The sequence below is a fragment of the Chiloscyllium plagiosum genome, chromosome 5, assembly GCF_004010195.1.
Source record: "Chiloscyllium plagiosum isolate BGI_BamShark_2017 chromosome 5, ASM401019v2, whole genome shotgun sequence".
NCBI classification, from domain to species: Eukaryota; Metazoa; Chordata; class Chondrichthyes; order Orectolobiformes; family Hemiscylliidae; genus Chiloscyllium; species Chiloscyllium plagiosum.
In genome coordinates, this window is record NC_057714.1 from 73,312,066 (window position 1) to 73,337,662 (window position 25,597).

Sequence of the window (25,597 nt, forward strand, 5' to 3'; positions counted from 1 at the left end):
CCTCCTCCCTACCTTTTATGTTTCATCACCAGACAAACTTTCCTCATTCCTGATGAAGGGCTTATGCCCGAAACGTCGATTCTCCTGTTCCCTGGATGCTGCCTGACCTGCTGCGCTTTTCCAGCAACACATAATACACTCACAACGGTATAATAAAAAACTATTTCTAAATTAAAAAAATATAAAACGTATTTAAATGGAGATTTTCCCCCTTGTTCCCAGGGGGTATCTCTTCCTTTCCAAAGGTCCATCATATCCTCTCCCAACCAGTGCCCCACCCTTGACCCAGGCGCTCCTCACTAGGATGGGGAAAATTCTAATATACTACAGAGCTAGAGTTAACAGTGAGCACCCTACCCCCACCCACACCAACACCTGGATACATTTGTTAATGTTAATACCATGTATAAACATATATAACTATACAATTACAACCTCAACAAGTAATAATTAAATATAATAATACAAAATAACAAGGGAAAACAACCCTGCTCCTAGGTAAAATAAAGGGGGGGATATAAATCGGAGTGGGGGAAAGGCAAACCAACATCAATTATCTCTTACAATTTATCTAAGAGAGTCCAAATATTCCTTGGCCTTTTCTGGCGATCCGAAGTTATACACGGATCCTTCATGGTTAAAGCGTAGCATCGCTGAGTAGCATAAGGAGTACTGAATATTTAAGTCCCTTAAACACTTCGCCTCATCGAATGCCTTCCTCTTTCGGACCAGAGCTGGGGAAATGTCCTGGAATAACATGATCTTGGATCCTTTATAGATCATGGCTTGGGGATCTTTTCCAAGATTTCTAGAGGCTTCTAGGAGTATCTGCCTCCTTATAGCTCTGCAGCCGGAACAGGACCGGGCGGGAGCGCTGGTTCGAGCCGGGCCCGCGTCTTGCAACCCGGTAGGCCCATTCTACCCTTACCTGGCCTGATCCAGCCTCCAGATTTAACAGCTGTGGAAGCCACTGTTCAAGGAACGCTGTAAGCTGGCCTTCCTCTTCCCGTTCGGTAAGGCCCAACAAACGAATATTTTTTCGACGAAGTCGTCAATGTGGTTCTCTAAGGTTCGCGAGTCCAGACCCGATCCACAGCCGTTTGCGCTGTAGTTTCGGAGGTCGCGGCCTTTAGCTCCGCCCCTCCAACTCGGCGCTCGATTTCCATAATGTCTCGGTCGTGCTTTTGCAGCGCGGCCGAGAGTGAGTCCCATCGACTTCGGGATTCTTCAATAAAAGCGTTGATCTTCACATCCAGTTTGGAGATGATTTCCACAAGGCTCGCCAGAGTTGGTAAGTCCCCCGGGGCGGCTGCGGATGCCTCTGCTGCAGCTGGAGAGGGTGGGGGAGGGGTTCCTGCCTGCTGAGACCTGCGGGCTCCCTTCCCTTTAGTCATTTTTACTGAAGATTAAATTGTTTAAATTCAATACTAAACAACTAATTAAATTAAACAGCTATTTTAAATGATTTGGTGAGTGTGGTGGGGGTGGGTGACCCACTTTGCCCAAGTCTTGGGAGGAGCACTGTAGACTCAGAATTTCTGGGTTGCCACCATCTTGGATCCCCCCAACCTTTCTAACATTAATGTTCAAAGTGTCTGTATCTGAGCTTGTGGGTGGCTTTACCGATTCTTCTCTCAGGCCTCTGTGCTGTTGTCCTCAGAGATTGAAGAAGCTGTTTCTGGTTGCTCCAGGGAGCTGGTGAGCACTCCACTGGTCCCTGAAAGACAAAAGGGAGAGAAGGCTTTGTGGACAGTGGTTACAAATGGTGTGCAATGAATGGCATTGAAAAGTGGGCTTCCTGTGAAAGTTGAACCCTTGGGTGTAGTCCTTCCCGTGATTTATCCACTTCCCATGACTTTGTGAGATTTGTACACATTAACACCTATATCAAATATGACCTCTAAAAATGATAAATCATTTATTAGTTTCTACTTTGCAATATTGATCTTTTTTTTTCTAGTGGTGGCCATGTCATATTAGATGAAGTCACAGATCTTGGATATGTGCAAGATGGAACCCCGTGTGGACAGGACAGAATGTGTATCAATCACAAGTGTCTTCCTCTGAAATCATTTAATTTCAGTATCTGCCCTGGAGCTAGTGGTGCAAGAAAATGTTCAGGACATGGGGTAGGTTAATAAAATAAATTCCATCATTCAACCATTAGTGGCTATGCTGTAAACTGAGTAATTAGCTTCATCAGCTGGTACTTGTGTCAGATTTTCTCTTTAGTTCTCCTAACAAGAATTTAGAAATTATATAATTGTTCTTGATCTAGGAAGTGCCAGTAACTGACTGGCAGAAGAATAATGTAGCTACTGCCTCTAATCATATTTAGAAATTAATCTAGTCACTGTTAAACTTTGATAAATGGTTTCAATTTCACACATTTTGTATCTAAACACTCCTAACAAAGCAGGTTAGTTAGTTAAGACAAGTTCAGTTCAAAAATAATGAAACACTTGAATTAAAAATGTAAAAATCAAATTGTGAACAATTTCAGAAGAATTTCAAACCATAACATTATATTTAGTCAAAGATTCAGGGAGTATTTTGAAGTCATTTTATCTCATTGCTTTTATTTGTAAAACTGTGAATTAGTATTTCAAAATATATTCATCAGCCATTTGAATATATGGAGGTTGTACTTTGATTATGAATCCGCTGTGTAAACATACATAAAGTAACACTGAATTCAAATTTTTCAAAAGATTAATGTATAATGCACCAGTTTAAGGTTTTGTGATATGTGTGAGCTTTCAAGCCTGCCTGATGTCGGTGTGATGATCCTAAGAAATACTTTACACTCATGCCTTAGGAGTTTTTCTCTTTGCCTTAGGAGACAGGTTACCATATATGTCACTCAGTTTTTCAAAATACATGTTTTGCAATGTAACAACCTACAAGCTGAAGTCTTTTAATGGAACATTAAAAGTGCCTTTTAAATTCTCAAGTGGAGTTTTTTGTATCTATATTTCTGATGTCAAACTCAGCAAGGTAAAGTGACAAATTATTTCTTGCATTCTTATTGGTCAAGTTATGCATTTATGAAAAACTATGTGGTCATTTATAAAGCAGACTTGATTTGTTACATGCAAAATAGTCATAAATTCTTCATTCATCATTTGTTACAGGACGATCACTCAAGGTTCTATTTGGTGATACTGCTTGCCCTCCTGATATGCGGACATTGGTAGTCCAGGACAATAAAACATAAACAGCTATCTAATTGTAAAATACAGTGAAAGAGGAAATCACATTTAAACTTTTCCAAATATGTTACATAAGTTAATATATGGCCTTTCTTCATTCGTATTTTGGACCTATCTGCCTATTATGTTTAGATATGCTATCTGTGTACATGTTTACAATTTATTTTCTTTATGTAATGCTGCGTTTGTATATATAAATAGAACTGATAAAAAAAATGTTTTGCAATCATAGCTGAAACTGGTGCCATAAGTATTCATGGATTATACATTTTAGCATTTATCTTAATATTTCCCACTGAACATCCTTTTGCCAAAATAATTCTCCAATGTTTTCATTTATTTACGATAGCTTAGTCTTGTATTTAAGCATTAATTAGTATATTAAGATAGAATCTTAAACAACTCCTCCCTCACTTGCAGATGTTAAAAAAATGCATTCAAACATAATAGCATTTTCTTCGCTAATGTTTTCTGCTTCCATTGCAAAATAAGATTCATTTTCTATACAATGTGCACGTCTGCCATATTGCAGAAAATGGTAAGTAGTTTTGAGCTTAATTTACAAAACAAATGTAAAAGTAGATGATATGTTACAATTCGCAATGAGACAAATTAAATATCTCCTCAATGACTAAATTCCCCTTATCCATAATATATTCCATTCATCATGTACACTTAAAATAAATTTTCAATTTTATTTCAGAAAAATGAGTTATCATACAAGTGAATAGAGCTGAGTAATTCTTTGTTTGGAAGTTTAAGCAACACCGTGTATGAGTCATTTTTTTTGGGGTTTACCATCACCTTCATGCCTTAAATGTGAATCAAAATTGTTATATTTTTATTAATAGAAAATTCTATTTTAAAGCAATCTATTAGAATACTTCCAGGTTTAATTCACATTTTTTCATAGAAAAATTTTCTAGTCGTGGAAATTTTGTCCATCATCTTGAAAATACCACAAGTGATATTTCCCACTGAACATCCTTTTGCCAAAATAATTCTCCAAAGTGTTCATTTATTTACAATAGCCTAGTCTTGTATAGAGATTCTGGTTCGGTAGACTTGTCGGAATGAAAATCTTCTTAGCATCTTACTTCTCCGTGAACATACTGGATTTTAGAAGATGTAATGTGAGTAAACTGCTGACCAGCAGCTTTCCAATCCAAGGTTCTTGAGTTGAAATGAAAATGTGTTGCTGGAAAAGCGCACCTGGTCAGGCAGCATCCAAGGAGCAGGAGAATCGATGAAGAAGGGCTCATGCCTGAAACGTCGATTCTCCTGCTCCTTGGATGCTGCCTGACCTGCTGCGCTTTTCCAGCAACACATTTTCAGCTCTGATCTCCAGCATCTGCAGTCCTCACTTTCTTCTTGAGTTGAAATGTTAACTCTCCTTCTCTCTCCACAAATCCAGCCTCAGCTGCTGAGCATTTCCAACACACACAATCTTTTTTTCAAATTTCTGCAGTATTTTCCTTCTTTCGTACTGCTAACTGTTCAGTTATAGGAACATTTTCGCTACTTCAGAATTTTCATTAATGCTTGCATAATAATTTTATCTATAGTCTTCATACTATTTTTTAATACTTTCATGGTGAAGACCAGCAATGACAATGTTATTGAACAATTCTAGTTTTGGTCAACAAGCAAGACAATTCTAAAACTTGAGTGTATACAAAATTACCCTAAACATTTCCACCTCAATTTTCTGAATATTAGAGACTATTGAAGAGTGGAGTAGTTCGTGCAAGGAGCAACACCAGTTCAAAAGATAGAAGTGCTGAGTCACGGATCCATCTTTGTCTCCTCAGAGCTCCTCAGCATCACAGACTCTATGCTGCAGTGAGTCCCTGTGGGCAATGTTGCCCTGAGAGCATTCCAACAGTCTTGCTGATTTGTGTTTCAGAACCTACCATGTCCTGAGTAAAGCTGTTCCATAACATCTACAAAACTGACAGCTACTTAATAAGGCTAGAAAATTGTCCATATATGTCCTGTACACCATGCAGGATAAACCAACCAGGCCAATTACAGCCCCTTCAACCTACTCATCAGTAAAGGGATGGATAATGTCATCATGCACATGCTTAGTGATAACTTGCTGACTGATGCCCACTTTGGGTTTCACCAGAGTTATTCAGTTCCTGACCTCAGCACAGTCTTGATTCAAACATAGACAAAAGAGCTGAACTCCAGAGGTGAAGTGAAAGTGACTACCCTTGATGTCAAGGCTGAAGTTGACCGAGCGTGGCATTAAGGAGCCCCAGTAGAACTGGAGTCTATGGGAATCAAGGAGAATTTCTTCACTGGTTGGAATTTTCTTCAGAATAATATAATATAAAACAAAAGAGTAGGAGCAGGCCATTCATCCCTCAGACCATTCTGTAAGATCATGACTGATCTGCCACAGATCTCAACTCCACTTCTGTGCCAGCTCCGCATCCCCTTCTCAATATTTCAAAATTCAATCTACCTCCTCCTTAAATACTTTCAGTGATCTATCCTCCACAATTCTCTGGGGTAAAGAGTTCCAGACATTCGTTGTCCTCTGAGACAAGAAATTCCTTTGCGTATGTCTCATTGTGCAATTATTTCAATTACAAGGGTTTCAGGCCTTGGTCAGGTCAGTATTATAAACCACCTGCTTGAGATGCCAGTCAACTGCAGAATAGCTATATGTTGAATGAGACTATTTTCTGAAGCCACATTGGTAACAGGTAATAGATAACAAAGCACGTGGATAAAATCCAGAACAGCAGATTAATGAGAAAGGAAAGTCAGAATTTAATTGCAAATGGATTTTGGCAGGCAGGTGGTCAAGATGAGCACATTATGTGCCTGATGTTGGCAGCATGGGGCCTGATGATGTGAACAGATCTCACCACCCCCAGTGTGACAACATTTATCACAATTTCAACAGTTTTTGCCTTCAAGGAACTCAGTTACAAAACATTATAAAACGCTGAGGAATATTATCAAGCAAAATTATAGAAAAATAGCCAACAGAGTTTTTAACTATACCTTACTGCATTTATCTTTATTTATTCATGGGAAGAGGCCATTGCTGATGATACTAACACTTATTGCCCGGGTTTAATTGCACTTGAGACAGTGAATTGATTTCTTTCATACAACAGAGGTAATTTTTGAGGTCCATCCAAACTGGGCTATTCAAACTGAGTAACGGCATCACATTTCCTTCTCTGAAAAACATCAGTGTGAAAACTTTGATAGTTTCCTGGTCACCATTATTGACACTAGCTTTTAATTCCTGATTTCTTGAATAAATTGAATTTAAAATCTCCTGTGACTGTGGTTGAATAGTGAGATGTGTTGTAGGAGGGGACGCATACATGGTGAGATGAGAATGTCCCTGATACTGAAGTTGGACCAGACTTCCAACGTGGTCCTGCTAACCCCAACTGTCCCCAGGGCAGGAATGAAAGAGAGCTGGAACATCTTTAGATCCATCAGTTAGTTAATTGCAATATAATTGAGGTTGTTAAGAAGCTCTGATGAGGCGTTTTTACATGGTATTCTAAATTCATGGCAATAGAACCTGTTAGGCCTGTCTGTAACTTACCACAGTAAATGCACAGTGGAAAGAGTTTCTTCAATGAAACTAGCCACCTTGGATTTTTTTTGATGAATGAAGCTGAGGAACCCCAGGCATGGCCATCGAGAGGCTGCAATTTGAAGCATTTCTTCTTTCAGAGAGAGTTTTCACTACTCGACAAGTGATTTGCCAACTTCTAGGAAGGTAATTCACCTGTCTAACACAACGACATGCCTCTGCTGCCAGCATTACAGGTGGCATGGGTACAATCTATTCATTCCCACCTTGCTTCACTGCTGAGGATCACGGGCAGAGACTGTGCCATCAATGTGCACCACAAGCAGCCACCAGATCAATGCCAGCAGTAGCTGCTTCCCTCTCAATTGCAAGCCCTTCCACATAGAAACAGAGATGCAGCTGAATGAGGGAAGCTCTCCTCAACACAGGCAGAGGACCAGCTCTCTCGACATGTTTGAGCACAAGTAACTCAGGCTATCACAGCCAGTTATTGCTCATAGCTGGAGACTTCTGGAACACAGACAATTTCCCAGTGGAGCTCATTGTGGGTGACCAATAATGCGCATGTCAATGGGAGGTAAATGCCACCAAAGTGTCCCATTGCTGCATTACCCTCAAAACCCTGGTCTCTGCTTTGAGCCCTTTTCTCCCAAAGAGAAGGAGAGAGAGCAGAGAGAAGTTAGTAGTTTATATAGAGATAAGGTGACCATCCCACACCTGGGTGTGAGAGTGCAGTTGGCTGAGTGTGATTGTGAGTATTGGCTACTCAGATGAGAACAGGAAGTGCCTATAAGAAGAGGAATTAGTAGAGAAGCAAGTTGCATATGCCTAAAGGATACTCGGCGGTGGAAAGGTGGGTTATAGTTACATGGGAACATCACAACCTACAAGTTGTCCTTCAAGCCATACATCATCCTGATTTGGACATTTACTACTGTGGGTATACCTGCACCCCAAAGACTACAGCGGTTCAAGACCGCAGAACACTACCACCTTCACTAAGACAATTAGAGATGAGCCGTGAATGCTGGCGTAGCCTGTAGCATCCTCAGTCCACAAATAAACATAAAATATCTGGATATTTCAGGATGCTGACTAGTTAAATGAAAACATTTTGAATCTATTAAAACGTTTTAAATTCACAATCTATGATTCGACTATTGTTAATTAAATATAAATTGCAATCCATGTGGAATAACATGGCACAGAAATAATAAATGGTCTGGTACCCATTCAGTATCTCATGACAGAGAGAATGTAATGCAACTTTTTAATGTAAGTACGCTATTTTGCCAAGAGTTGTAGTTTTATTCTTTTATTTTAATTTCAGTAAGATTTCAGTAGAAAATGATTCCATGCTTAAACAAACAGTTACACAAAGTAGGCATGTACATCATGAAATATCCTTACAGACTTTCAATATCTACTTAATGTTATAATCTTATTTTTCTAAATACTAATGAGACAAAACTGCATAGCATGTCCTCACTAATAGGTAAGTGAAAATTTATTTTTATTTTCCATTAGTGAGCAGAATTTGTGTAACCCATCCTCACCAATGGGAGATTTAAAATTCAATCCATGTTCTGACAATGAGGGTAATCTACCTCATTTATTCTCCCTGGTGAAACATTTAATAGCTTTTCATACTATACTAAAACCTATATCTCAAATTATGAACTTTTCAACATTACAATAATTGCCAAATTGCAATTGGTAAGTAAGTATGCATAGCTCATGTGTTGTTTAACAAATGTTCATAACAAAACTAAACACACCATACTAACTTGGAATAATCATTGGAATAAGCACATTTCTTAAAGAAAAATGTTAGATTTTGAATGGTTTAATCTAATGAGTTAAAACTAATGAGCTTTGACAAAAGGTCAGTTAGACTCGAAACGTCAGCTCTTTTCTCTCCTTACAGATGCTGCCAGACCTGCTGAGATTTTCCAGCATTTTCTCTTTTGGTTTCAGATTCCAGCATCCGCAGTAATTTGCTTTTAAAACTAAATGCAGTCTGATTATGCAGTCGATAGATCTATAAAAAGAAAGTTAGGTTTTTTTTAACTTCTGTCATGGAAATGGGTGTCACTGGCCAAGCCAACATTTGTTGCTCACCTTTAATTGCTCTTGAACCGAATGGCTTGTTAGGCCATTCCAGAGGGCAGATGAGAGTCAATCACATTACTGTGGGTTCACAGTCACATGTCAGCTAACTGGATAAGGATGGCAGAATTTCTTCAATAAAGGACGTTAGTGAATTAGATGGGATTTCATAATAATCAATAAGAGTTATCATGGTCGCCATTACTAACTACCTTTATAATTCCAGATTTTTAATAAATTGCACGTAAACTCCACCAGGTGTTATGGTCAGATTTGAAGCCCAGAAAGCTGTGGACGCTCATTCATTCAGTATATTCAAGACAGCCACCAATAGATATTTAGTACAAAGGGTATTAAGGAATAACAGTGATGTAGTGGTAATGTCACTGTCTAGACATTCAGTGGCCCAGGCTAATATAGCAGATGTGGTTCAAATTCTACTGTTGTAGTGGTTAAATTTAAATTCAAATAATTTAAACAACATCTGAAATTGAAGCCTAGTGTCAGTTATGGTCACCATGAAACTATTGTCAGTAAAAGAATTCTGTTTTCTAATGCCTTTCAGGGAAGAAAATCTGCCATCCTTCTCGCTTTAGTTTATATGTGATTCCAGATCCACAGCAATGTGGTTAATTCTTAACTGCCCTCTGGGATGGCTGAGCAAGCCACTTGGTTCAAGGCACTTAGGAATGGGCAACAAATATTCCACCTGCCACAATGACCATTTCCACAAAGAATTTGTAAAACTTAATTGCTACAGGGATATTGCAAGAAAATTGAGTTACAGTAGAATATCAGCCACGATCTTATTGATTGGCAGAGCTACTACTATTTTGTATATTCTTATGAAACTTCTATTTACAGTCTGGTGAATAATCTATTAGTATATAGAACCTTACAAAGAGAATCTGTTCATCAACAAGAATACAGCATATTAACAAATTTTCACTGTAATTGTAAACTGATAAGCATTTCCCTAAGAGCAAAATGTACCAGTTAATTTGTTTTACTTGACAAGGTTCTCAATCACAAATCATTCTCTCTTCATTATTAATTGAGGTGATCAGACATGTATTGATTACTGTCTACTCAGTTCTATTAAACTTTTTTTCTCTGGAAGCACCATGGTGTGATATTTAGCTGAATAGTAACAGTGCTTAAAATGCATTTTAGATTAAATTTAGTGATAGAAATGTTATTCCTTGTTAAAGCAGTTAAAATGATTATACCTTTTTGAGTATTTGCAAATTGAGCATTTGTTGATAGTCTAAATATTGTATAGGAAGAAAAGACTCTGCTCATCAGAGTGAAATAATTTATTTTGTTGAACTGATAAATGGATTTGAACAGTGTGGAATACAATTGTTTTAGAAACAATGCTAGTTTTTAAAAAAAATGAAAAGTTTTCCTGAGATGTTTCCATCAGCAACATAATGTGTTGTTTAACTCTGTGGTGACTGGAGCCCCTGAGCAGTTAGACATAGCATCCACCGTACTTGCCATTTAATTGAACATAGAACATGAGAAATAGGAACAGGAGTAGGCTATTTTGCTTCTCCAAATCTGCCCCGTCATTCTATAAAATTATGATTGATCTGCTCCTGGCCTCAACTCCTCTTTCATGCCAGCTCATCATAGCCCACAACTCCTTGCTATTTTAAAATCTCTCTGCCTGAAAGGAATTGTATTTTGAGAAGAGGCTAAACAGGGTGGGACTCCACTTACTAGAGTTTAGAAGAATGAGAGGTGATCTCATTGATACATATCAGATTCTTAAGGGACTTGCCAGGGTGAATGGTGAGAGGATGGGAAAGTCTTAGGACCAAAGGGAATTGTCTCAGAAATCGGGGGGGGGGGGTCAGTTTAAGACTGAGATAAGGAGGAATATTTTCTCTCAAAAGGTCATGAGTCTCTGAGAATCAAGAGTACATGAAGAAAGCATCAAAAGTGGATTTGAGAAGTATTGGGTCAGCTATGATCCTATTGAGTAGCAGAGCAGGCTCAAATGGCTAAACATTCTGCCCCAGTTCCTATTTCTTATGGTCTTATAACTGGAAATTTCTTCATGTCTCAGTTCTAAACAAGTTTATTTTTATTCTGTAACTATTACCCCTAGTTTGAGATCCCTCAACCAGTGGAAATATGTTCTCACCAACTACTCTGTCAAGCCCCCTCAAAATAGTGTATGTTTCAATAAGATCATCCCTCATTATTATAAACTCAAATGAATAAAGGTCTAATCTGTTGAGATGATATTAATAAGTCAATCTCTTTGTTCCAGGAATTGGCTAGGTCAGTCTCTTTTGACCTGCTTTCAATGCCAGTGTATACTTTCTTAAAGTTGGGGACCAAAACTCTACACAGTACAGTGGGGCAACCTCACTAACTCCTTGTACTAATGTGACAAGACTTTCCTATTTTTATATTCCAACTTCCTGATAATAAAGACCAATGTTCTATTTTGCCTTTTTAAATGCTTGCTGCACCTACATGCTAACCTGTGCTTCATGTGCAAGAACACTCAGATCTTTCTGTGCTCCAGTCTCATTTTGGGGTGTCTCTTCATTGAAAAACAGGGTTCCTTTTGATTCTTTCGATCAAAGTGAAGACCTCACCCCTTCCTACATTAAACTTTATCTGACAAGTTTTTGCCCACTTACGCAATCTGTCTCTATCCTGTTGCAGATTCCTTTTGTCTTTTTCACAACATGCTCTCACATCTACTTTTGTTTCATCAGCAAATTTGGATGCATTACACTTTGTTCCCTCCTTCAGATCATTAGTCTAAATATTTAATAATTTAGACATTGGAGTTGATCTTTGTGGCTCTCGACTAGTTATTTTTTTCCAACTTGTAAAACACTAATCTTCTTTGTGTTAACCAATCTTCAATCCATGCTAATACATCCACTATCCTAAATTTTTAATCTGTGCAAGAATCTTTTTAATGTTATTATCTTGCATAATGCCTTCTAGAAATCACATACCCCTGGGGTGGCACAGTGGCTCAGTGATTAGCACTGTTGCCTCACAGCGCCAGGGACCTGGGTCGATACCCGCCTCGGGCGACTGTCTGTAGGGAGTTTGCACATTCTTTCTGTGTCTGCATAGGTTTCCTCCAGGTGCTCCGGTTTCCTCTCACAATCCAAAGATGTGCAGGTCAGGTGAATTGGCCATGTTAAATTCCTCATAGTGTTCAGAGATGTGTGGGTTAGGTGCATTAGCCTGGGGTAAATATCGAAAAGTAGGGGTGGGTGGGCTACTCTTTGGAGGGTCAATGTGGACTTGTTAGGCTGAAGTGCCTATTTCCACACAGTAGGGATTCTATAAATTTTACATCATGTCAGATCTGTGGATCAATTCCATTTACCCATCTTTGACCCCTGCCTAAGGGTTGGTTTTTGCATTTACATAAACAATAGGTGATAAACCTTCTAAAATTTTAATCTTAAAGGAATTTGCACAATTCAAATGTCCAACTGCAGTCATATATTAGGAAATATGGTTGCATTTTGAACTTTTTAACGTGTTTAAATTCATTGATCAAATTGTTAATGTTACAGAATGGCAAAGTTGAACAAAGCAATTGATTGCTATAAGTCTGCAGAATAAATTATAAATGTACAAATGCTGGAAATGCACAGTAAAGATAGGAAACACTGGATACACACAAATATACTAGTCAACATAGGATAGCAGAAAGGAAGAGCTCAGAGAGACATGCTGTAAGGTTTGGAGATTCAGGACCACAGTTACCCTATATGGAGGCAGTCAAACATTCATAAGTTATTTTTAGATTCTGTATTAAGTTTGTTGAAAAAAACAGCAGTTTAGCTCTGATACTGAGGTGATTAGAGAGAAAGAGTGTACGAGCTCTGACAATTGAGGATGGTCCACTCGGTGCCAAAAGCAAAGGAGGTAGTTGGCACAAATTCTATTGATGTTATGAAAGTTGTGAAGGCAGCATCCTGCTCTCTAGTTAAAGAATTCAAGAGCTCTTCCCTGGGCCTTACTCTGCCTCTTTTGGTCTATCTTACATCTGAAGAAGACAGCTGCTGGTACAAACCACGTCCTGACTCTGAGCAGTTGTTGGTAAACACTATTTCTAAGAGTTGGTAGTTTACCTTCCCACTATGACAATCATGCATTTGACTCTTAGCCAAAGGTCATGGGACAACTACCCACAACGTCAGAATAGCCATCACCCCCACGCGCACCCCAGCTCAAGGTCAGCTTACATTTTATAATAATGGACCCTTCTGTTTTAACCAAATAATTTGGGGGCACCAGACATCAATAAGCTGCATAACTTCTTTCTATAACTTGCCTTTTGACCTTCTTTGATAGATGCTGTTTATATTTGGCCTATAGAGAGAGATTCAAAGCTGACTCAGCTAAATTTATTCCAAGTTTCAAACTTGGTAAAAGGAACTTGAGGGTCCTAATTTCTTATGACATCTAAAATGTAATTTTTCTCTTCACAACTTTTTATTGGTGTAATATATGCTTCCAGCATTTTCTGTTCTTATTTGTGTATTGAACAGGTACAGGATGGGAGAATGGAACTTTGCTTATTAACCTATTTTGAATCTAACCCAGAATGATAAAATTATATTCCTGTTTTCTGTTGTGCAAAGTGAAAAGCTTGGATAATCTCTAATGGATAGCACATAATCACACACCATTAGTACAAATCAATGCTAAATTTGACAATGACACACCTGCCTTGAACTCAAGGCTTGCTAAACTTTACCTGAGAGACCTTCACAGTGATCCTCAATGTTATAATTGCCTATTACTGTGCGTGAGACCTCAAACATAATTGTAATTGCTGACATTCAACAAGTGAATAAAAAAGTCACCATTACTGTATAAATATTAAAATTAACATTTTAGTTTGTATTCATAAATTTCCTGGAAAATCAGGAATCGGCCTCCAGGAAGCTGTTCAGTCCTCTTCCGCCTGCAGGAACCTGAAACATAACCGGAAAATCCCATTTACCTTTTTCAAATAGGTCAAAATAGGCATATACTTTTGGTTATCTTCATTCTCCCCCCACAAAAAGTGACCTATTATTGGGGTGGATGAAGGGACTGGAATTCTAGTTGATTGGACTACTTTCAGCACTTGCAATGTATAATCCAGGTCCCAGCAAGGGCTGAAATGTAGGATCAGTACCATTTATGCACCTCTCAAATGCATTGCTCCAAATAATATTTTGCGAGCACGGATTAATGAAATCAAAAGTAAATGACCAACATTTTAATAGCCATTTTCAAGGTTGTTGGATAGACCACTGTCTTTGTTGTGGTGTGAGTAGGAAAGATTCTCTCACTTATTTTAACAGGCCTCATTAGGCTTTGAAAATATGACATTTGGCCAATCAGAACACAGTTATATGGATAAAAACAAATTTACTGTGAAAAAAAGAACAGTCCTGCTCATCAATTGATGAGTTAGATTAAGCTCTACTTTTAGGACATTTTCAGAAGGCTCATGAAGTTGTCCTTATATATATAATTTACTCCTGAAATCAAGAAAGTTCACAACATTGAATTTTGGATGTCAGTATATTAAACATGGTGCTGGATTAAAATCCTCTGCATCAGAGGTAACCATTATAACATAGAAGTTTCCAGAATACAGTGTACAAAATAATAATGTCCTATTTTCAAAGCAAATGTTTTCTGTTTAACAATTAACTTCATCCATACCATTTTAGAGCTCATATTAACATAATGGCAACTGGTTAATTGAATAATGTTTTGATTCATTGGTAGTATTATTGTGAGTTTGGACCAGCAATTAAAAACAGATGTAATCTTGTAGATATACTGTTTAATTTTGATATTTCATTTACAGACTTGCAGCAATGAAGGAAAATGTATGTGTGACCTAGACTGGGATGGTGCTGACTGCCATATATATGCACCAAAGGAAGTAGCAGAAGGGCAAGGTTTGTGTAAATTATGTACTAGTGTGCTCTTTGCAATGACTATGAACATTTTTACAGGTAACAGTCCCATTTATAGAAGCAGAGTGAGGGCATTCAGCCCCTCAGACTAGGTGTGCCATTGTTTGAGATGTTCGTTAATCTAAACCACTTTTTCTTTGGATGGAAACATGTGGGGGCCTGAATGATGTGAACTACTGATTTGTGGCAGAATCACGCAAGAAATCCGCAAGGCCTGTCTCAATGTTGAGAACAAACTGCTGCATTGCTGGACAGTGAAGTGAGTTTGTTGCTGGCCAGCGGTGAATTGTCAACTAAGGGAGATTAGTAAACTAACTAAAGCTTGCTAAATGCTTTATTTATGCCACAATTCTCCTTGTAAATATTCAGCTTCCTGTCTTCCCAACCACACCGAATAGACACCGAGAATTCTTGATATGGAGATCAGTGTGACCAGCCTCCATGTCACTCAGCACCAAACAGTATCTTAGAACATGGCCACATGCCCCTCATTCATGACATTGACATCCAATGAATTTCATCCATTTGCCAACCCTCACGACCCTCATAAAATCGCTTCAGTCCACTTGCAGGATGTTTAGATTACTTACAGTGTGGAAACAGGCCCTTCGGCCCAACAAGGCCCCACTGCCCCACCGAAGCGCAACCCACCCATTCCCCTACATTTACCCCTTACCTAACACTACGGGCAATTTAGCATGGCCAATTCACCTGACCTGCACATCTTTGGACTGTGGGAGGAAACCGGAGCACCCGGAGGAAACCCACGCAGACACGGGGAGAACGTGCAAACTCCACACAGTCAGTCGCCTGAGGCGGGAATTGAACCCGGGTCTCTAGCGCTGTGAGGCAGTAGTGCTAACCACTGTGCCACCGTGCCGCCCACATGTCTTTGAAACACCATGGGACACACTAGAAGCTAGCATTGTTGCTGCAAGTACACTTTACATACAGGAGCCCATAGCCAGTTCACAGATAGGACCAGGCTGCATTTCAGGGCTGCTTGCATGCTCTCTTAGTACCTTGGGTGTTAGAACATTGGGACTTCAGCCAGAATTGAAGGCTATCAGTAGTGCTTCATTGTTGCACTCTTTTGCACAGAAATACAGACAGACTGCTTGTCAAAGGGATCTGTCAGGGCTTGGACAGGAGTTGAAGGGATATCTTGCAGTATGGCACATGGAGACATCAATGTAGCAGCTTCCTGTGTAGCAAATACACTGCACATTTATTCAACTGATGACCATGTCAGAAAGTGGATGGGGCTAATCCTCAGCCCAGTCAAGGAGGCGCCATTGTCAGACAGAGGGTCCTGGTAACGAGTCATAGGTCCAGTCCACACATTTACAGGGGTTTGCCATGGTCAAATATTTATTTAGGACATTCATGATCAGGGTCTGTCTGTCTACAGTCTGGGGAGTGGGCAGTGGCCAGTCCTGTAGGGCCATCAGAAGCAATCAATGGAAATGTGTATTATCATTCAGGAGAGTGCAGTGGTCAGGGATCTGATCAGTCAAATCTAAGGGCTGCTTATTGAAAGTGGTCAGAAGTCTTGGTGTGAATTCAGTTCTGGGGGGTGGGGGAGGGGGTCCATCCATTGATCAGTGATCTGTAGAACAGGGGACAATCACTGCCAGAAAGACTGGTGGCAGGATGTATGTACAGAGGTAGGAACAATGACAGTAATAGACAGAAACTCTCAAGGTGTAGGGGGTAGGCGGAACAGAGTCAGAAGGTATAGTAGGCACGGCAGTGGGGGTTATTGACTGTGACTGTCACTGTAGGGGGTGGTGGAGAAGAACAGGTTGGACATCATTAAGGCGTAATTTCGGGGTTCAGGTGGCAAGGAAGACAGCTGGAGGCACAGTTCCGTGTGGTAGTGAGGGGCTGAGGCAATTCCTAGCATGGGCAGAGAAAGTGTCACTTCAGTGGAAGAGAGTACAAGCTTCACATCTGGACAGTAGGGGATTGAGTACACAAATACGTGAAATATATTCACAAACTGCAGCTGTGATCATTTGCAATCATTCCATTGTCTGCTTCCAATACGTGCAGAGTGAACAAATGCTTCAAGTGCTGATCAAAGACAAATTGCGTCATGCACTTGGTACTTGCAAATTGAACAATGCCATCTCTATGATGTGGAAGTTAGTAGCAATGACATAAAAGGAGAAGATTGCTGGAGAAAAGTGTCTTGTCGGTTGTGAAACTTGCCAAGGGTTCATTATATCTCCTGTTCATTACAATGGACTCTACTGAATTCAATGATAAATTGAATATTTTATGTCAATGTGGGATGGGAAGGTGATCAGAGTACTGTAGGCATTTCCTTTTTAATGTAATGTGTTGACTACTGAACTAGCATAGCAAGTCAACATGCTGTGATCAGGAACCTGGTGGAACAGACTATGGGGTTTCCTGATGATGCTGTTCTGTTGCTTAGAGTAGTCTGGGAGGCCCCAGTATAGTCTGGATAGGGTGTTCTGCATCATCCTGATGTGCTGTGCTCAGCATAGTTGGAGCAGGCAGTGAGGTGATGTGATAGATGCGTGAGGAAACAGGAAAGGCAAGCAGTCTTCCAGGAGGAGGAGGACGAGGAATGTAGAGAGGAGAAACTCTGCATGTCCGTGACAGGGCTCAGCTGCATTGCACTCTACAAACCAGACAGGACCTGATTGACATCCGGTTCCAGTAGATGAGAGCTGGGTGCAGCAGATCATCATGGAATATAAAATAGTCATCATTTAAGATGCCAGCATTTGGTTTACATTATGGAGGTGAACTGCAGCATCTGTTCATTTTGTTTGTACTTGCTGGCTGTATATAAAAGCTCATGTTTGAAATTGTGCAAGTGCTTGCCCATGTGTGATGTTCCCCTCCTAAATAGTGGCACAGTGTGGATGTCCAGTGGGCACTGGGGACAGAATAGTGCTGACTTAGAGAGGATCTTTAGATGGAATGCAGCTAAGGCTAGATAAACTGTGGGCGCATTGGATATTAGATTATCTCGATATGTTACGTCTCAACATCTTAGATATGTTTAAGCATATTAGTCTAAAGAAAAGCTGTCCATTATATAGGAGGAGAAAGTGAGGACTGCAGATGCTGGAGATCAGAGCTGAAAATATGTTGCTGGAAAAGCGCAGCAGGTCTTCAGGAAGGGCTTATGCCCGAAACGTCTATTCTCCTGTTCCTTGGATGCTGCCTGACCTGCTGCGCTTTTCCAGCAACACATTTTCAGCTCTGTCCATTATATAGCCCAAGCTATATAATCAAAGAAGTTTAACCATCCTAATTTCTTTAGTGTTATACAGACTATATTTGCCAAAGGAGTTCAACTTTGATCTCCAGCATCTGCAGACCTCACTTTCTCCTACAGACTATATTTGCCAAAGGAGATAATAGTGACGTGCCTATAGCTGATGTTTACTTTCTTCTTATCCCACTGGAATCTTTTGCGTAACATGTTTTTGTATTACAAGTTTATTTCCTTTCATAATGTCATGGGTGACATAAAGTCATGCGACACGGAAACAGGCCCTATGGCCCAAATTGTTCATGCTGGCCAGGTTTCCTAAACTGAATTAGTCCCATTTGCCTGGGCTTGGCGTGTATCCTTCTAAACCTTTCCTCTTCACGTACCTGTCCGAATGCCTTTTAAATATTGTAAGTGCACTTGCCTGCACCGCCTCCTCTGTCAATGCGTTCTATATAAGCACTACCCTCTGTGTGAAAAAGTTGTCCCTCAGGTCCTTTTCAAATCTTCCCCCTCCCCCCACCTTAAACCTATGCCCTTTAGTTTTGGACACCCCTACACTGGGAAAGAAACCTTGAATTTTCACTTTACCTATGCCCTTCATTATTTGAAACCTTTATAAGGTCACCCCTCAGCCTCTGAACCTCCAGGGAAAAACATTGCAGCCTGTCCATCCTTGCCTTTTAACTCAAACCTTCCAGTCTTGTTAACATCCTTGTAAATGGTTTTGAACCATTTCCAGGTGAATAATATTCTTCCTATAGCAAGGCGACCAGAATTGTACACAGTACCCCAAATGTGGCCTTATCAATGTCTTATACAGCTGTAACATAATGACCTAACTCCTTTAATCAGTGCTTCTACTGATGAAAGCAAGCATGCTAAATGCCTTCTTCATCACCCTGACTGCCTGTGTTGCCACTTTCAAGGAATTGTGCACCTGCACCCTTGGGTCTCTCTATTCACAAACACACCCCATGGCCCCAACATTAACTGTGTATGTCCTGTCCTGGTTTGTCTCACCAAAATGCAACACTTTGCATTTATCTAAATTAAACTTCATCTGCCAGTCCTAGGGCCACTAGCCCAGTTGATCAAGATCTCTTTGCACTCTTTAACAACCTTCTTAACTATCCACAGTACCATGAATTTTGGTAATCTGCAAACTGACTAACCATGACTCCTATATTCTCATCCAAATTGTTTATATAAATGACAAACAACAGTGGACCCAGCACCGATCCTTACAGCTTATCACTGGTCACAGGTCTTCAGTTTGAACAACAACCTTCTAACATCACCATCTGTCTCCTACTGCCAAGACAATTTTATATCCAGTTGATTAACTCTCCCTGGAACCCGTGTGATCTAACCATATTAACCAGTTTACAATGTGAAAACCTTGTCGAAGGCTTTGCTAAAGTCCATGTAGACAATGTCTGCCATTCTGCCTTCATCTATCTTCTTGGTCACATTTTCAAGTTTTGAGACATTATTTCCCATATACAAAGCCATGCTGACTATCCCTAATCAGTCCATGCCTTTCCAAATACATGTAAGTCCCATCTCTCAGATATCATTGGTTTTCTTTTTGCACAGAAAAATAAACTGAATAATGGATTGTGATCCTCAAATACTAATTAAATCAAAATTCATATTCCATTTATCAATGAACATAGCCATTTATACACAGCAGTTCACAAATTATGATTTGTTCCTTTGTGTTGTCAGATTTTGGAGCTGTGCTAACTTGTTTGAGTTTACTAGGATGACAGTATACACACTGTAGCAAGGTTTATAGTGTTGGCTTTTGTGTGGCTAAAAACCAGGTTCACTCAGAAACAAAAGATTGTGGATTGTATCTCTCAGAGCTACATACTTACAATTCTAATGTCCACACCATTTATCTGTTGGAGAAAGAATTCTCAGCTTGATCTTTAAAATGAATAGTTTGACTGAAGCTGTCAGATAGAGAGAGACCAGCATGACTCCATACCTCTTAAAGGTAAAGTTGCCATAATCCCAAAGGACAATAGGGTTGTTCTCTCATTATAGAGAGGACAAATGGTAGTAGTGCCTCAAGAAAGAATGATGTTGAGAAGGCAGAACCTTCATGGTAACCTCAGTCACTACAGGAACTGATTGGTATGACTCCACATCATGCACTGAGCTGCCCAGCTAATTGGGTTAGCCAACTGAACCCAAAGAATATAAGATTGAGGACACTGAGTTTAACAGGGCCATGTTTGGAACTGTGCACCAAAAGAATGATGAGGGAATGACTAGCCAAAACTAGAGATGTTTTTGAGCTCAGAGCAGGGATGCAGTTTGCTTTGGGGCACAATGATTGAATACAGTGGTCACGGGTGGGAGGTTCTTTTCCAATTCATCATTAAATTCTAAGTAGAGCTGATAAAAATTGATCAAATTGTTAGTTTTTAAAATATTAAAGTTAGCAACTAAGCTGTAAAAACAAAAAATAATAGGAAGTATTATTCAAGCAATGAAATGATTTTGGTCAGATGCAGTTGCTGCCGGGAAGGCAAAAAAAACCCAGCAGTTAATTTTCATTTGTTTAACAGATTATAGAAATGATTATAGTAAAATAACAGTGGCCTTAGCTGGTCTAGACAGATAAGAAATGGTTTTATTAACATAATAACTTTGCTAATTGGAAGAGCAGACATGATCAGAATGTAATTACATTTTGCCTAAGGGAAGGTGATTCATTAAAAAACTGTTTCGCAATGACAACAGTTATAAACCAGAAAGACAAAGAGATTTTAATTAAGCACTATCTCCTGCATTTTGAGTGAGAATATATTGCACATTGTATCCCCTTCTTATTTGTATTAGAACTTACACATTTACACATGCTACATCTAGCTAATATTGTGAAATGCAATTGCTTTACATATGTTAATTGAGTGGATTTACAAACTGGTTCATTTTGTTAGTATCTTTGGAAATACGGCACATTGGACCATAATTTACTGACAAGAAATGGTGAGGCAGATGATGTTCACCATTGCAAATGTCAAACCTAGCAACAAATTCAGGCAAGGACAAATATGCAATTACGCAATTAGGATATCCAAAAGTTGTCGGCCATGTTAATGACATCTCCCTGACAGGCTACACCATTGAAATGCATTGATTATTGTACAGTTGCTGCATTTACACAGTAAGTATGAACTAAACTCACCACATAAAGTTAAGTCTTGTCCATTTTAAGCAAACTTTTATGATATGAATTTTAATTGCTGTCAAGCAATTTATCTCGCACTGAAAAATAATTATCATATGTGTGGGGCTCATTCTTTCACCATTCTTAATTTGAATTTTAAAAATGCAATAATTTAAATTAATAGTTTCAAATTTAAATGCAGTCGGATGTATTTGCTGAATGTAACCACGCCAAGTGGATGCCTGACTGTGGCCAGGCTCCTGTACCGTGTGTGAACTCTGTCCTTGACTGACAATACCAAGACTTTCTGACTGTCAGCAGCTCTCCTTGACTTGGTAGAGGATTACCCACCACATCCTTTCACACATTGCCATTTGCTTGCGATATCAAGGTAGTGTGATACTCATGCAGCACTGCCACATGCTGGAAGTGTGAGATTGACATAGTACTATACCATCTAATAAGATTTTCACTCCTTGAATTAATCACTTCTGACAAGCATGACAAGCTGTCTTGGCTCTGCATGTATGCTAAACAGCAAATCAGTTTGGCAGTATTGTGAACCTTTAGGCTCTGGCTGAAGCATCAATGCGTAAAAGTCATGGCACGTCAATTCAAGGCAAGGTAGTGATGCTGTGAGCGTCCAGGTAGGCACTAAGTAATTAAATACTAAGACAGCGAACTAGCAGCCTTTTGATGCAGCTTGAGGTAGGTCAAAAAGGTGTGGCACTGAAAAGCACAGCCAATCAGGCAGCATCCAAGGAGCAGGGGAGTAGACATTTTGAGCATAAGCTGATGAAGAGCTTTTGCTTGAAATGTCTATTCTCCCGCTTCTTGGATGCTGCCTGACCAGTTATGCTTTTCCAGTGCCACACCTTTTGACTCCGATTTCCAGCATCTGCAGTCCTCACTTTCTCCTAGACTGTGAGTTGACTGCCTGTCCTTGTGTGCAGAGTGACCTTGCAGCAGCATGTCAATCTGTAAGAATCCTGTGAGTGGATTAAAGGGGTGCCATGAGTATTCTGAGATGCTGCCAGGTGACCGTGGAATGTGCCTTGAGATGTTACCAGGTGTCCCAAGATGGTATCTTAGAGGATCAAGTGGCAAGCTGGAGTGGCAGTCTACCTGGGCTGACTTTCACATTGGGAATTGTCAACATCTAGGTTCCTCGCACTGAATGGTAGGATAGGAAGCTGCATGTTAGCAAGCTTTGGTGTTAATGAGGCTGCTAACAAGCAACAATATTGTTTAATGAGCATCTCACCATTCCTCCTCAAGAGTCTCATATCACTGTCTGGATCTTAAATGCAGCAAGTTGCTCCCGCCATTGAGTTCGATCTCTCAGGACCTGTAACACTATTCTATTCTATTCATCATAATTCATGTTGTTCAGGCCCCAGTAAGGTTCTGTCCATTATTTTAAACATTGTAATTGGAGAGCCACAAGGCAGAGATGTGCAATTGTAATAATATTGAGTTCATACAGTGTGGTGGAGTATGCGCTGTACTGAGTGGCCTTGGTACAGTACTTGTTTGTTTTGTATTATTGGAGATAATTCTACTCACAGCGACAATCTCAAACCGATCCTTATAGTGCACAATTTCTGTCAAAAAGTCTTAGTTTTAAAAGATTTCACAACTTTTGTTTTTAGTTGTTTCTTTATTTTTTCTTCTTGTGGTTTTGTACATTTTAAAGAATTTGATGTAATTATGATAAAACAACCTTTTCGGAATTTTTAGTCCTTATAATCTGAATTGCTGTGATCTTCAAGGACTTGAAATTTGCAAATCCTTTGTGCTTGTTTAAATTGGCCTTTGTCGTTTCTTATTAATTTACCAGAAAATGCATATTGGAAAGAAATTGAACAACGTAGGACTTCTGTGTAGGTGTTACATAGTTCATGTGCATTCTCTAAGATCTCTACCTAAGTGTGACACACAAATGAAAACAGCTCATGCAAGTCTGAGATTTTAAGAAATTTTGAATTGACCATTCTGACTCTGAATATCAATATTTTGTGTGATTCTTAGTCATTTTCAAAGTATTACTAATACAGTTGTTTTGTATAATGAAATGGAGAAAGTTAAGAATTGCTTGGCACATTTGATTATATTTTGTAGTGTTAAATATTAAAGAAGAAATACTATACTGGGACAACACTACCATTATAGGGCAAGCGAAACAAAGAACAGTCAGGGAATTCCTAGAAGCATGGCACTCATCCACAAACTCCATCAACAAACACATCGACCTGGACCCAATATACCGGCCACTACAGCAGACAGCTGAAACTGACAACCGGAAGCGGCAGGGACAGGCCACTATAAATGCCGGAGGAAACACCACAGAAGCGCTTCACAGGAGGCTCCCAAGCACTGAGGATGTCACCTAGACAGGGGACGAAACGTTTGCAACAAAAACTTCCAGCTTGGCGAACAGAACCAACAGCAGAAATACTATATATAAATAACATTTATTATCTAATAGACTTCTAACACATAGAAGCCCCCTTTAATTCATAGCAAAGTTCCTTGATCAGTTACTGTAATTGTGTCAGAAGATCAGCAGAGGTCGAACTTATGTACCCTCTAATAGCTGGATCAAAAATGTCTGTTTCCAATCTACTTAGGATAGAGTGACAATGTGAAAAACTTTGACATGAAATGAAAAAATATGGATAATGAACAGGTTAAATTGAACCAAGTTACTTGCTGATTTCTCAGATTAATTGGGTGTGTTTCCTTTCTGTTATCATAGGATCAATTCGAACCAATATCATTATTGGTGCCATTGCAGGAACCATTTTGATGGCAATTCTCGTGTTGGCTGTTGCAGCATTGTTTTACAAGTAAGTCTCAAAACATGACCAACTCAAGTTGCTGTCTGATCTCCTTGAGCTCATTTCCAAAATATATTGCGTGTAAAACAGCTACAAATGCACTGGAATTTATGCTTTCAGGATTTTTAAAATTATGTTGCACTTACTAACATTATTAATTTTGTTACCTTCAGTGCCACAAGAAACAGTAATTATGTAACATTTCCGATGCATTTTTTTGAGTTCATGCTACTGGGAGGGAGGTTCACCCACCAGCTGGACAATAGAAGCTGGATATTGCATCCAGTGGTGAAGCAACGACACTCATCATTGACTTAGGCAAAAAGATCTGACTGCCTCTGCCACGGACATCTCCATTTCCAATGGTAGGTTAAATCTGTTGCTACATCAAGGAATCCACCGGCAGTGATTTCAACAAGTTGGATAAAGGAACCTGCCATGGGCCAAACATGGACAGAGAAACACTGAAATCAAAGGGGAAATGCAAGTGGCTGCCCTTGGCAACAAAGCGACATTTGATCGAATGTGCCATCAGGCAATGAGGCAAAACTGAAGTAATAGGGAATTGTGATCGACTGTTTTATGTGGTACAAAGGAAGAGAATTGTGGTTGTTGGAGATAGGACATTACCTTCTACAACAAAGCATTTTTAGCTCCTTCATCAATAACCTTCCTTCCATGAAGTCAGAAGTCAGGATGTTCACTGATATTGCACAATGTTCAGTTCCACTTGTAACTCCTTAATAAAACTATCCATGCAAATATGCAGCAGGACCTGGACAATTACCCAGCTGGTATATAACAAGTAACTTTTACACCATATAACTGGCTGTCTTCAACAAGAGAGAATCTAATCATCTCATGTCAACATTCGACAGTGTTACAATTGCTGAAATCCTGTCAATGGGGAAAAGCCCATCTATTGACCAGAAACTGAATGAGCCATATAAATACTGAATATTCTGAGGTGAATAACTCACCTGCTATCTCCTCAAAATCTTCCAACGTTTATAAATCAGGATTTTGATGGGATATCGTGCATGTGCCTGGATGAGAATGACTTCAACAACATTCAAACGTTTTGACACTGTCTAGAACAAAGCAGCTTGTTTAACCCTCAACCTACCTTGTAACTTACACATTTACTCCTTCACCACCAACACACTGTGGCAAAAGTGTGCACTACACACAAGATGTGCTGCAACAAAGCTCTTTCAACAGCACCAACCCAAATTCTACTTATCACATGTACGATCCAGAAGCTCAAAGTCAGCAGATGCATGAGAATACCCCTGCAAGCTCCCCTTTCAGCCATGCTCCGCAGCCTTTGAAGTATATCGCTGTTTCTTCACTCTCAGTCCCTAATAATACTTTCACTGTACCTACAGCAAATGGACTGTAGCAGTTCATGAAGGCAGCTCGCTACCACCTTTCAAGGGCAATA

The 25,597-nt window shown here is 39.5% G+C and overlaps 1 protein-coding gene across 7 annotated transcripts in view; it reads left to right on the forward strand.

Moving 5' to 3' along the window:
- Nucleotides 1-25,597, forward strand: part of adam22 (ADAM metallopeptidase domain 22) — a 364,949-nt gene that overhangs the window by 303,643 nt on the left and 35,709 nt on the right. For all 7 annotated transcript variants that reach the window (XM_043690347.1, XM_043690348.1, XM_043690350.1 and 4 more), the window contains exons 23-25: nucleotides 1,961-2,129; nucleotides 14,759-14,852; nucleotides 24,072-24,162. In XM_043690347.1, coding sequence (XP_043546282.1) covers nucleotides 1,961-2,129; nucleotides 14,759-14,852; nucleotides 24,072-24,162 — 354 coding nt within the window. The remainder of the gene's footprint in view (nucleotides 1-1,960; nucleotides 2,130-14,758; nucleotides 14,853-24,071; nucleotides 24,163-25,597) is intronic.